We start from the raw sequence: 13,839 nt of genomic DNA, 5'->3' as shown, positions 1-13,839 counted from the left end.
ACCTAGTGGGGTTTCCCCATCCCTGCCGCTGCCTCCGCGTTATCCCTCTGCCGCGTTATCCCTCTGCCGGGCGGGCGGCGCGGCAGAGCTCGGGGAGGTGTGAGCCGCGGGAAGCCGCGCGCGGAGCGGGTGCTCACCGGGGCTGCGGGTGTGTTCCCACACAGGGGGTGTGCCTGCGCACCGGGAGGGAGCTGTGTCTTTTGGGATGGGAGGGGAATAGTGGGAAACGGAGGGCTTGGGCACCGACCGGGGGGAGTGCAAGTTCAGGGGGTAAGGGGCACGGAGGGGGCGCGCTCCCGGGGGGCTGTACCCGGGCGTGCCTGTTCGTGCTGGTGGGCTCCTCGCACAGGCGGAGGCTCGGCTCGGCTCGGTGCGTGCACGGAGCGGGGTGCGGGCACCGGGGTGCGTGTCCGTGTGCGGGTATTCCCTGGAGGAATGGGAAGCGTACAAGCCCCAGGAGCCGGACGGAGCGGAGCGGGCGGCCGCGCAGGGCCGGTGCCGGGGGCGGTGCCTCCCGGCGGGGCGGGCACGGAGGAGCGGAGCGAAGCGAGCACCGCCTCCCCGGGGCTGCGGGGCGGGCCGGGCCCGGCCTCCCGCTCGGGCCTTGCGTGCTCAGGCCTGGCCGCGCCGGGAGGAGCGGCGATGGAGGCGGCGGGCGGCGGCGGAGCGGCGGGCGGCATCGCCCTGCACGACTTCAGCGGGCTGCTGGGCGAGCAGCGGGTGCACTTCCACGCCATGAGGCTGCGGGACTCGCTCTTCCTCTGGGTGGGCGCCGCGCCCGCCCTGGCCAGCCTGGCCGTCGCCATGTGCAGCCCCCGTGTGAGTGTCGTCTCCGGGGCCCCGCCCGCCCCCCGGAGCCCCGCGGCGCTGGGGGCTGGTCCCGCTGCCTCCACCCCGCGCTGTCGGGACTAAGCCGTGCCCTGTGCTGTGCTCCGCTTGCAGGACAGCATCCCGGTGGCCGCCTCGCTCCTGGGGGACCCCTCGGACACCGCCTCCTCCTGCCTGGCGCAGCGCTTGGGTAGGTGCGGGGGCGCGCTGCGGGGCGCGCTGTGCGGAGCCGCCTGCCGCCGGGAACGCGCGGGTCGGGACCGGGCCGTGCCTCTCTGGGGGCCCTGAGCCACCAGCCCGGGCCAGGGGGTGCACAGGGATGCTGTGCGCGCTGCCCCGGCCCCGGAGCCGGCACTGCTGCGGCTTCCGGCAGCTTCCATCCAATCCACCGATTCACTTTTATTTTCCCATCCGTGTACGAGTCTGCGGCGCCTGAGTCAGCGGCCTTGGGCACGCCGTGCACTACCAGAAGTGAATTATTTGATATCCTTATCCTGGCTTTGGGTGCAAGGCAAGGGCAGCACAGCTGCACCTGCCGAGTGGGGTTTCGAGTGACCTCCTCTCTGTAAAGCTGTGACAGTGCTGTGGTGGTGGGCGAGGTGGCCGTCATGCCAGGCATGAGCATTTTACCTGAAGATGACGCCAACCCTCATCGCATCTCGCACCTTTTAGCCCCCACATTCCAAGAAGTTCTGGCCTGGGATGCCCAGGGTTGTCTCACAGATGCCTGGGCTTGATCTGACTGACCCGAATGGGCGCTGCTCGGGATGCTTCCTTTTCCCTCATGTGCAGGGTGCCGCAGCTGCTGCAGTAGCTGAAATCCTGAATCTTAACAACAGCTTGCAAACTCCCATGTTCATACTAAAAAGATGAAAAATCCATGGCCTAGTACATCCTAGCACCTTCACAGCTCTGAGAGCTGTGTCATGCTGGTTACTCATCATCACCCACCAGTGGCTGATGCAGCTCCAACTGGTGAAATACTGAGGTGCTTGTTACCGAGTTTTAAAAGCAGCATGCTGAGCTGCTCAGTCTCACCTTACTGCCTCTGTTTCAGATGGAAAGGCCACAGAATTATTAATGATCTGTGTGCTGATCTCCATTTCAGACATTGTGTCCTGAGTTTGTATTGTCAGGCACTTTAATGAGTCTACAACACCTTCTTCTCCATGGCCTCATATAAAAAAGGGTTGCTCACAAGATTAATCTTTGAAAAATGGTGTTAGCATCTTTTCTTCTTCACAACAACTTCTCTATGAAAGAGACTGTTTTAGTCCACACTGGTGGCACAATTTTCTTTACACACTGAGTACAATCCATTCCACCTTAAGTAATATTTTTACGGGGTACTGTATAACACAGCTTCTTTATGTGTAATTAGTGCCTTATCCTTAGGAAGTCATCAAAAATGTAGTCAGAGAGGATTTATTTGGGATAAAGTATAATAAGTATAATTTATTCCACTTTCCATTTGGTCTCCTTGTCACTCATTTCTTCTGAATCTTGCTCTCATCTTCTGTGTAGCACTGCAGCCCAGCTGACAGCTCTAAGTTATCTTAGTGATTGTCATACTCCTTTTGGATTGTTTCTTTTTGTACATATGCTTGCTATCCCTCTTAAAGGATTTATTACATGTTTCATAGCTGAAGTTCATAATAACTTGCCATTTCTTCCATTAGCTCTTTCAGTGTTCTAGAACAGAGGCTGCCCAACTCACCTGACTTTTCTCCTAGTGAGTTGTCTCAGTTTTGCCACCTTTTTTTCTTTTCTTAAGGTACTTTTATTACTTGCATTCCTAATTTCCCATACTTTGTTACTGAGAACTGATACTGTTGCTTGGTACTGGTCTATAGGTTACTCTTTATCCTTGGACTGAAATGCACCTTCCTATTTTCTTTTTCTTTGTGTGCTTTAGGTGTCTTTTGTTATTTCATCTTAAATTTCTGAGCCAGTTGTGGCTCAGCTAGGCTTTTGGTCCATGTTCCTCTGTATCCATGACATCTATCCACTGGGTTGCAGGTTTCCTTGCCAGTCAGCTCCTTTCATATTATTTTTATAAACTGTTCTTGCTTGTGTGCTCCTGGTTAAGGTATATTATTTTGAGAAAGACCTATAGACCATTTTCACCTTTGGATCAAAGGGGAAAGTCAATACTACACTTATGGCTTTGAATAATTATGTGCTTGCTCTTTACCTGAGCTTCAGGGAAAAGAAACATCTTTTTGAAATCTCACACCATAGTCTTTAGGCTGGCTTTTGACAGTCCAGTAATTTAGGTCAACACTTAGTCCAAATTTATTTATTTATTAAGTTTTTTAAAAAATTTATTTATCCTGAGACCAGTGGATCTGCAAGATCATCAACAAGCATCCCTTATCTTTGTGAAACAAAGTGTTTGGTGAGGAAATCTGTGCTCCACCTCAGCTAGAAATACCCAGCTTTGCTGTTATTGGTGTTTAGTTTTTCTCTGGGAATTTAAATCCCTGTTACTCCCACACAATCTGTAATAGCAGAGATGCTATTCACAGCCGAGTCTGACTTGTATTTGTACTTCCAAGATAGCCTTTTTAGCCACCCTGACATGTGGTAACCTTCAGGCAGGCAGTTTTTCTCCCCTTTCCTCCCCCCACCATGCTTGTCACCATTTTTTCTGTGCATTTTCTTGTCTCCACAGGCACTAGCAGGAGTAGCATGAGGTGCCATTTGCACATGGCTATTTCTATTTCTTACACTTGCCAGTCGCACTCCATCATCTGCCAAGTGTTCCTGCAACGCCAGGTTTCCTGCCTGGAGCAGCAGTTTCAGTGCTGCTGAGCATTACAGTGCACACATTCTCCTTTTGCTTTCTGGATAGTTTGGTAGGGGTCCTGGCCACAACAGCTGCATTTCATGTGTTGGCTCTATCTCCTTCCTTATTTCTGATTTTTTTTCTGTTGCTGAAGACACATGTACTTCATTCTTAGTCCTCTTTCTACATATATCTATATCTGCTTTTAAGAGGAGCAGGGTCTGCTTTCCACCAACCTGCCTGATTGCTTTGGCACAAATGTGTCTCACTAGTCAATAAACACACATCCTGAGAAAGTTTCCTGTAGGATGCTGGAGGCCAGTGCTTGAGAAAATCCTTGTCCATTAGTGCCTCCCTCATGTGCATATCCTGAAATCACAGTTCTTTGGGCTGCAGTACTGATTAGTGCCATGTCTTCAATCTTCCTTTTGTAGGGACTGGCAGACTCTTGGTGAAAATCACCTCAGCCTTTTCTTTGAGTATTTCTCACCTGGGCACTTGTCACTATCATCACCTCTTTTCCAGCATAAATTGTCTACAAACTCATGTCTAACATTTGTCCTGCCTCTTCTGCTCCTTCTGGGCTCCTGTTCAAGCTTTTGTTTGGGCCTTTGCTCAGTACATGAAGTTGTAGGAGCAGATCTGTGCTGCTGTAGTTTCTCCTGGCACTCAGCACATCCCGGACGATGGCTGTCAAGGATGATTTTCCTCCACTTTGAAGAGCCAGTGGAACAGGGGTTATTACCCAGGCTGCGTGGGAAGCAGACCTGCTGGAGGGCTTTTTAGGTAAGCCTTGTCCTTTGCAGTTTTCTGCTTTACTCTGAAGTTGTAGATGATCTTCTACAGAGGCATAAGATCTGCCCTCTTTTGTCCTTTCCGCAGGAGTGCACATGTCCAACTGAATCCTCAGGAAGCAGGGACAGAAAAGGTCCCCCTGCCCCTCAGAGCTGGGCCAGAGCCCTAGGACCAGGGGTCCTTGGCATAGGCAGCTCGGAGAGACTCCCAGATTCACACTGTTCCTGGGAACTGGAGCAGCATCCCAGAGACTCTATAGGCAAACATAATTAAGAGGTTGAGTTTTGACACTGCAGTGCACTATATAGTTTTGTTAGCTAGGATAACGGCGTTAATTAGTTCAGAATTAGCATTGCATTCATTTAGGGCATGATGATGAAGCACTACTGCTTACAAAACATGCTGCTTTGTACCACAAAAATCTGGTGCCAGGTGCTAATTTTTGCAATCAGAGCGCCACGCTGCATTATCTCAGCATTTTGTAGTGCCAAATCTTAAAAGGCAAATGAATCCTTGCATTTCAGAAGCAGCTCTACTTACTGAGTCAGGAAGCTGGTAACCTGTTAGGATAGAAAATAATAAAAAAATCATTTGCATAATGAAAATGCCTTAAAGGAGTTGTTTAACTACATTTTATACATACATATGTATGGGTTTCTGTATTTAACTATTTAGTTTCCTATTTAGAAAGGATTAAAATCTTAGAAGTCCGAGCGTCTCTATTTTGAAGTGTTAAAAATTCAGATGACACTTTTGAATATTCAGCAGAACAGTCTGATTTGTGTCTGGGGTCATTAGCTCCCAGCTCATTCCTGGACAAGAATATCTTGTGACCCAAATACTATTTTTTGTCTTCTATTTTACACAACTCAATTTGAATTTAGTGCCTGTTTTCCCTGTATAGTGCTTACATTTTTCAAAAAGTTTAGCTTCAGTAATATATAAGGAGAGCCACAAATTTGCTATATTACCATGGTAAAATCTAAGTAGGATGGCATTTTATTTATAAAACACTTCTTGGTGTTATCTCTTCTACTCTGATAATTAAGTCTTCTTGTCCCACTGGACAGTTTTTTGTCACTATTAATTAGCTCTGTCATGGAAGGCAACTCTTAATTTTGTAGCACCTCTCTCTAGGTACTTGTCATTGCAGTAGCCTGTAACTTGTGCTTGGCTTTATCATGCTCAGCAAAGGCTCTCCAGCCTCTTGGAGCATTCATGGACACTGTATGAAAAAAGGTTAATGGAAACAAAATTGATAGCAAGCTTAGACAGAACTGGTGCATAGCTTTCTGGGGCCTTTTAAGGTTCATTAAAAACCCAGAACTTAATTAATTTGAGCCAATGACTTTCTTGAGCACTTTCCCTCTAATGTTTTACAAATTCTGAATTTCAGTGCTAAGAGTCCAGTACAGTCTGTGGTGTCACTTACAATGTAAGATATTTAACATGTGTCCAAAAATCCTCTACAAGCTCTGCAAGGCTCTCCAGTGGCTAGTGGTGTCTTGTGTCAAGTCAAAAACTAGTTGACAGTCACCAGTCTTATATTGTTCACTTCTGTGATGTGCAAAATCTTGCCCAACTCCCCAGTGGTCAGGGACTTGTTCTGCTTTTCGTTTCTAACTGCACCCAGCACAGCAAGAGTGGAGAACATCTTAGAAATGTGCATGATGTGGCTTTTTTAGAGGCTTGCTCAAATACCATAATCTCTTTTACATAATAATAAACTCTGGCTGACTATCTCTTTTATGTTTTAGCCAGCAAGACCAAAAAGCAGATATTTGTCAGCTACAATCTTCAAAACACAGACAGCAATTTCACCTTACTCATAGAAAACAGGATCAAAGAAGAAATGACAGCTTTTCCAGACAAGTTCTGATTGTGCATCATCGTAAAAGAAGACGAAGGTTTTGTTTCAGAAAAACTTATTGCAATTCTCACACTGACATTAAGTTAGTATATTTCTTTTATATTATTTTGATTAAATTTGTGGTTATTAAATATAGATACACTTGACTAGGATTTTCTTTTTTTTCCAAATAGAATTTGAATTTTCAAAGCAAAATTTTTTTTTGCTATCCTGCCAAGTTGGATAGCAAATGGAAAATGCAGTGGATGAACATGGTTGAAAAAGTGCATGTGGTGTGTGGCCTCCACACAGTACTGGGGTCTGATGGCAAATCAGTTCCAAATGCTATCTGTACAATTAATCAACTGTATACTAGGACTGAACATAGTATAGCAGCTTTTAATGTTCAAATAAAGAATCCCCACATTTTTGTATGGTAAAGCTGTGACATAAGTGTTACTTTTGTCCTTTTAGCCCCTCTTGGTTGTAGTACTGGTGCTAAACAATGGATTTCTTCCCATCCTTTGGGCACTCAGAACATGAGAAGGATTTCACAAAGGGTTATTTATGCATCCCTGAGGACTACAGAGAAGGAAAAAGCACAAGCCAATTTCTGGAGCAATAGATAAACCTGTCAGGCTGCTAGAAGAGCATCACATGTAAATTGAGCATATACATAAAATCAGAGGTCTACTACCATGACCATCAATGAAAAGCAACCTGCTGCTACATCTCTGGGCTTACTTTCAGGTAGGATGGGTATCTTTTCAAAGGCAGATCCATTGGCTGTTTTGTTTAATGAGATGACAGCCAGGAGTTAACCATCCAGGTTTTCCAGGGTTTTGATGTTTTTCTTTCATTCTGAGTTGAACCCTGACTTGAGTGCAAGCATCAGCTTCAGATACAAACCAAAACTACTAAACTGCTGGTGCTGCTTCTAGACAACTGCCCTAAGCACCTACAGAAAAGTGATGGATTTACCTTGCTGTGGTGCAACAATCAGCAAATAAAACCTGTAACTGAGAGGCTGCTGCTGTAGAAGGCACAGCTGCTGAGTCTCCTGTCCAAAAGCGTTTGAACACCCAGTGGCTTCAATGTCTCAGATTTGGTGTGGGTGCAGAGGGCCCCTCCTTACCTGGTGGGAACAGCTGCCTGTCCTTGGCTGCAGCTCAAGATCAGAATAGCAAAAAGCAACTGTTGAAGGGTATTTTCTTTTTAATTTACACCACCGAGGAAACAGAGTCAACTATGCTTCTGTAATTGACTGTAAAAGATAATTACTTGCAAATCAATGTGCTGTTTTAATTAGCTTGATTTACAAACAGCTCTTTCTGTTTGTAGAGCAGGGTAGGGCTATTTTCTGAGGCATCAGCTGCTGCTGGGTATTTGAGAGTCACTGCAAGGGAGCCAGACCAGGGAGAGCAAACTGATGGGACAACATCATTTTATTCTGTACATTTACATACAAAGTTCTTCTCAGTAGGTACAACAGATGTAACATCATGCAGACATTTAGCTTGTAAGACTGTTTTCAGTACTCGATTTAAGCTTGTGCTATGAGGAAGCACCACCAGACTATTCATGATCAAAACATACAGTAACACGATTCTTTAAAACTTCATCAGAAACTGAAATGGGGAGGGAGATCTCGCCCACTAGACAAAACACACTGTACTCCTTTCCCAAAACATTTTACACAACACATTTAAAATGAGGTTCGTAATTTCATTTTTTTCTTAAAAAATAAAATAAAAAAAAGTTACAGTGGGGGAGATCATCCCCCCACTCAATAGTGTTGTCTTATGTGCCAGCTACAGGCGCAACTTGACTTGACATTCACAGAGTTCAGTTAATGGCACTTCTGCTTCCAATTTGGTGACCAATAAAGTGTTTGTCTCCAGGAAGTGGCAACAGTTAAGTAAAATACTTCCACTAAAAAGGACAACAAAAAGAGCCTGCTCAGTGAAACTCAAAAGTAAATCTCACAACCCCCTTTCAGAGTGGCCACAAAACACTTGCAAACAGGTATTATCTGTTTGCAGTGTGTCTGGCAACAAAAGCAGTACTGAAATCTTACAAGGGGGACCAAACCCCCAAGATCAAGCATAATGTCACTTCACATTTTTGTTTGAACTTAGATAGATGGAGAAAGCCCTTGAATGGTAAACCCAAAGAAAAATCTACTGATGGGCTTAGAGGTTACTGAAGGTTCACAGAAAAAGGCCAAAAATGGACAGCACAGCTTTGGACTGCTTCCCCTGTTGTGGTGGCCAGGAAGAGCTGCCTGAGAAAAGCCTTTCCTGGTGATGGCTGTAGAGGAGACATGGCCAAGGAGCCAATGGTGCAGCAGGCTGGGACCCCAGCAGAGAGCCTTGTCCTGCTGCAGGACTAGACGAGGCAGGGCAAGCATCCCCACGCTTCCTTTCTGCCCTGCTGCATCACCTGGTACTTGGCTCCTCCACACAAGATAGGTTCAGTGAAAGCTTACCAACTCCGTGAGCACGTGTGGAAGAACATAATCATCACAGAAGTGTTCATGTTTTTATGAAAAGGAGCAAAACTAGAACTGCCAAGGCAGGAAGTTAGTTTTTGCTTTATTGTCGTGACAGAGGCAGAGGGCCAGACTGACTAGAGAAGCTGGGGCTCCCTTCATTGCAGATCAGTACCGACTACCTGGTTTCAAGTAAAAAATCAGCAAATCAAATCAACTTCCTAAGATTTTTTCTTAACCAAAAAAAAAAAAACCAACAAAAAAAAATTGCCGCATGTTCCTGTCACCTAATGTATTTACTATCTAAATGCTGATATATTTAAATAAGTATTTTTTTCCCTGTGCCTGTCTGTCATCGGAGAGCAACCACCAGAATAGGAAACGATAAAGCGCTGTGGACAGCAGCAGTGAGCTCACCAGGACCACTGACAGTGCTGGAAGCAGCCAGGTTCACAGGCCTGTGGATGGTCTGCAAGAGCTGTACCGCAGCGTGAGCACACGGGCCACGAAGGAGACCACGAGGGAAGGAGCCGCTGGCTCCACAGCACGATGGATGGCAGGGCGCTGCTTTCTGCCTCTGCGCTCACACCTTCTCCTCTGCCAGGCCCTTTCTCTCTTCCCTGAAGCCTTGTTTTGCTTCTTCAGCTTTTTGTTGTGAACCCATTTGTTTCGTCCCCGAATGTGTGTGGCTTGCAACAAGCATCTCGCGTCGAAGGCAAAAGGTATTGCACAAATTTGGTGTGAATACTGCACGAGTGGGGAAGGGCTGGGTTCTTTCCTTAGGTGAACACAGACTCCAAAGGTCTCGGCACAGAACAAAAAGAAGCAACTGCACACTCAAGTCTGACAATAAAACTTGAGCATAAGGAAGATCAGGCTCTTGCTGTCACAGCAAGTTTAGCAAAGGTGAAAAAAACCAGTAGTGTTTATAACTGGGCGAAACTACCATCAACTGGTCCAGTGTTTCTTACCAGGCTCAAGAAGAACCCAAATGTCCACATCATCCTCTGTAAAATTAGCAGCTTTAGGACAACATTGTTACTCTGAATGCAACCACCTCTGTTGCTTCTGCAGGTCTGCCTGTCCCCTTGCATCCGTCAGCGTCTGAGGCTGTGCTACTTTACTGCATGGCCTGCCAGGGAGCGTGGATCTCTGATTTATTGGGAGCTGTAAGAGGACATTGGCAGCCTAATGGAGGATGGAAATTGTTAGCTACAGTAGTTAATCGACAATATATACAGCAAGGGAGGAAGGGGGAGGGAAGGTAGAGGAGGAGAGTGCAAACGAGCACTTCTCCTGCATATGAACGCAAGATGTACATCAAACAAAGTGGCAATCATACGGACAGTCAGTACAACATTAACATCCTGCTGCTCTGCTTGAACGTCTGCACTACTGAGCAATCACAAATGGATGGCCTGAGTGAGAAAGGAGAACAGGGAGGGAGAGAGGGGAGAGTTAACTACAATGCAAGAAAGCTGTTTACAGAGTCCTTGCATTGAACTAGATCCTCACGGTATTCTCTTGAGTGAGAACCAAAAGCCAATGGCCAAAGGAAATAATTTGGGGGCTGGAGGAGAGAAGTCAAGCGGCCATTATCAAAGTGCCATCTGCACCGCAGGAGGTAAACTGGATGTTCACTTTGTGTAGAATTAATCAAATTTAAGTAAACTTTTTTTCCTGAACTAAAATCTTACAAGAGCAGTCAGGAAAGTAAGGGTGAGTCCATTGTATATTCTTGGGTCAGAACCAGAACACATCCCTAAGAGCCCAAGACAGCTCAGTAAGTCATTATTCACAGGTTATCAATTAATTCATTTCCAACAGTCATTTAAGCAGTTTTCCCACTTAAATTAATAACCCAAACCCTGGTTCTAAAAACACTTAAGACAATAAATACCAGGACACTCATTTCCCAGGAGCAGATATCCCAGCTATGGTGCCTTTTGGAACTAAGGTACAGATCATTGCCCATGCTCCTGACTATATATCACTGCTGGTCTATGCTTTTTTCCAGGAGCAGTCAGAGATCCTGGGCCTCCTGATAATTATAACCATTCTAGACAAAACTCATTTTTGCATCATTAATCAAATCATTTGCTTCATCTACATTACAATTAAGGACCAGTGGCAACCACCTAAAATAGATTAATATATTCTTAAAATGCAGAAAGCTGATTCTCATTGAAAAGTCAGCTTGTTGGGGTAGGATTTTCTCCAATGCATTCAGTGAAAACATAAAGGACTAATTTAGAAAGTAACTTTTAAGTGCACATGGGCTATAAAGACAAATAGAAGCTGCCTAAAATGCAGTCAGAGTTTGAGTCACAACAGGTTTTGCTTTGCTTTTTCTTTTTTTTTTTTTTTTAGTGTATACAAACACAGCAGGCAATCTGGGCACTTGGACTTTCTAGACAGGCAGAAGAATGTTGCACAAGTCTAAGATTAAGTCAATTCAACTTTGCAGTGAATCCCTCTTTCCTTTAAAGAAACACAAAAACAAAACAGAAAACAACACTCCCCCTCCCCCCATGGTTTCTTTCTTGGAATGGCTGCACCTCTTAAAAGATGGCTTCATTTTTGTGATCTATGAAGGGAAAAGGAAATAAAGTGCTTCTTGAGAATAAATCAAAATAAATATACATATTTAATGGCAGGAAAAAAAGAGTTCTGAAGGGCTACTGCCAGCCAGGTCTTTTCTCAAATGAGTCTTTTCCCCCAAAACTTTTCAAAAGTAATCTGCACGACTGTTGAAGATGCCAAAATTTGCTTTAGTAGCAGAGTTGAATTCCTCTAAGTTTGTGTCTGCTCCATCACTGGTTTGTAAAATCTGTGCAAAACACCTTTGCCCAAAGTGCAACTCCTCCTGCACAACAGCATCAAATAAAATACAAAAGGAAGAGAAGAAATACAAGAAGGGGAAATAAAATAATTAAAAAAAAAAAAAAAGGAGAAGGGAAAAAATCCACCCAGTTACATCTACTTCATCCCGTTGGCAGTGGTGTTCTCCGAGATGCCGTCGCTCACAGCTGCTGAGTCGTGGAGGCCAGAGTAATCCTTGAGTTCAGAGTTTGTCAGGAGCAGGGGCTGCTCGCCCTTCTTGTGCGGCAGCAGCGGCTGCCGGGTGTAATGTTCCCCGTCAGGGATGTTCTCAGGCAGGTGCTGGTTCTTGCTCTCGGGCAGCAGCAGGATGCAGATGATGCAGATGAGTGTGCAGCAGGCGAAGATGACGTGGTGGAGGAAGTAACCTTTCTGGTTGTGCAGCTCCATGATGGGGGCGGTCAGGCGGCCGAAGCCCGCGCTGGCCAGCACCAGCCCCAGCCCGCCGCCCCTGCAAACATAAGCAGAGGAGGAAATAATTACACTCAAGTATCATTTCACACCCATGGAACAGCCCCACATAAGAAGAGTGAGTGTGTAGACAGCACTCTAAAGTACTCCCAGTTCCAAGTATTCCCACATTTAGTGAGGGAAAACCAGATTTTGCTTAGCATGCCACCCTTCTCCACTTAGACACACCAAGGAGCAGTGAGTACAGAAGTCAATTTTGGCTGCCTCTAAAGTATCTGGCACCACTCGGCAGTGGAGGCAGGAGATTAGACTTTACAATCCATTATACCAAACACTGACTGGCTGGAATATTTTCTACATAAAATCATGTTATGGCTGGAACTTCTCAACACACTGGAGATGTAACAAAGGGCATAATTTTCAGAAAAAAAGAAGTGTGAAAATAGACTCATCTTCCTCCAGCTAGAGGCACAGAAACTGCTTGTGAAAGGCCAGTTCAGTGCTCTCTCCTGATGCTTGGCTACGCAAGCAAACTCTCTTGCAATTCCTTGCCTTGCTCATCAGCATCTCTCCAGAGCCTGGTGCAGGGGGCCTGGCACACCTCACAATCCTGGGTCTGTCTTTGCTGGGCTACAGAAGTGGCACTGCAGGTGTTTTTTTGAGGCAGGCCATACCCTCCTGCTGGGACACGACTGAGGTCTCCTGCCAGCAGAGAGTTGTCCTTAAATGACTATTTTAAACAAAAATCTGTGAGAATTGCTGCTCCTCCTTCATTTTCCAAAGACTGCTGCCTGCAGAGGGAGACCTCCCTGTGAGTTTAATCACTGGCACCCTGTTTCCCCACCAAGCCTGAGAGGGCAGCACACTTCCTACACTTCCTCTGGGAGAGGCCATCTATTCCCAAACCCTCTGCAGATCAGAGGGGTTCAGTTCCTGGCCCAGTGCAGACTGTTACTATCAACAGCAACTGGCCCTTACAGAAGAGGGCTTGCAGAAGGCAAATGGACTGCTTTATGTCAAATATTTGGCATAAAACCAGCTTCCCTGACTATTAAGCATCCTGGAAATCACTGTACAAATAAACCTACAAATGCCAAATTCACTCAGCCAACCACAGTGTTAAAGCTAATCTTCACTCAATCCTTTCCAAAATCCACTGCTGCATACTTGACAGCTGAAGGACAGCAAACATGGGTTTCAAAAGATGCTCTTGGGACACTGACTGGATCAAAAATTCACGTATGTACGTTCCAGTTCTTCAGACTCGGCAGAGCATCTTTCACAGACAGCAGTGACTTCCCCAAATGCTGCAAAAGCCCTTATTAAAAACTTGCCAGCTTTCCGATGGCAATTTGGAAACCCAGCTGAATGCAACTATTGTGCAACTGGCCTCCCTGCAACTTCATTAATACACTCACATGAGTAATTGACACAACCAGTCCCAAATGCATGGCAGATCTCCCTCCAAGCTGGCCCTGGAGCAACAAAAGCCTAGCTCATTTACATCAGTGATTGCAATGGCTAAATTGTATCTCAACCCCCCTGAGAAGGACCTGAGGTGAGTTTTAAATGCTGCTGTAGAAGGACATCAAGCAAACTGAAAGAAAACGGGAAAAGGCAACAACAAAGACGGCTCTGTCATTTATGGGTCAAGTGGCTTCAGATTTACGGGGGGGGGAGTTTTTCCATATGACGTCAGTAATTAGAGTAGGCATTACTTTTTCCAGTGCCATCAAAACCTGGCAGAGGAAGGCTTGAAAGTACATTTCAGTGTGTGTCTTAAAAAGGGGTTTCTTT

At 45.8% G+C, this 13,839-nt stretch overlaps 2 protein-coding genes across 4 annotated transcripts in view; one reads left to right on the top strand and one right to left on the bottom strand.

Annotated features, from left to right (window-relative positions):
* The first annotated feature begins 569 nt into the window (after positions 1-569).
* Positions 570-6,701, top strand: PSMG4 (proteasome assembly chaperone 4). 2 transcript variants are annotated; one of them, XM_059853406.1, is made up of 3 exons: positions 570-819; positions 943-1,018; positions 6,173-6,701. In XM_059853406.1, exons 1-3 carry the CDS (start codon positions 643-645, stop codon positions 6,241-6,243), a joined length of 324 nt encoding a protein of 107 aa, XP_059709389.1. In that variant the 5' UTR covers positions 570-642; the 3' UTR covers positions 6,244-6,701. The 2 variants fall into 2 exon arrangements, with proteins under 2 accessions (XP_059709389.1, XP_059709382.1); XM_059853399.1 differs by having other exon boundaries at positions 580-819; positions 6,169-6,701.
* A 986-nt stretch (positions 6,702-7,687) lies between these two features.
* SLC22A23 (solute carrier family 22 member 23) overlaps positions 7,688-13,839 on the bottom strand; it is a 110,089-nt gene continuing 103,937 nt past the window's right edge. For both annotated transcript variants that reach the window (XM_059853384.1, XM_059853376.1), the window contains one exon: positions 7,688-12,082. In XM_059853384.1, the coding sequence (XP_059709367.1) occupies positions 11,731-12,082 (352 nt within the window). In that variant the 3' untranslated portion in view covers positions 7,688-11,730. The remainder of the gene's footprint in view (positions 12,083-13,839) is intronic.

Source organism: Haemorhous mexicanus, chromosome 1 (genome assembly GCF_027477595.1).
Source record: "Haemorhous mexicanus isolate bHaeMex1 chromosome 1, bHaeMex1.pri, whole genome shotgun sequence".
Lineage (NCBI taxonomy): Eukaryota > Metazoa > Chordata > Aves > Passeriformes > Fringillidae > Haemorhous > Haemorhous mexicanus.
This window is presented reverse-complemented; position numbering and strand designations above follow the sequence as displayed.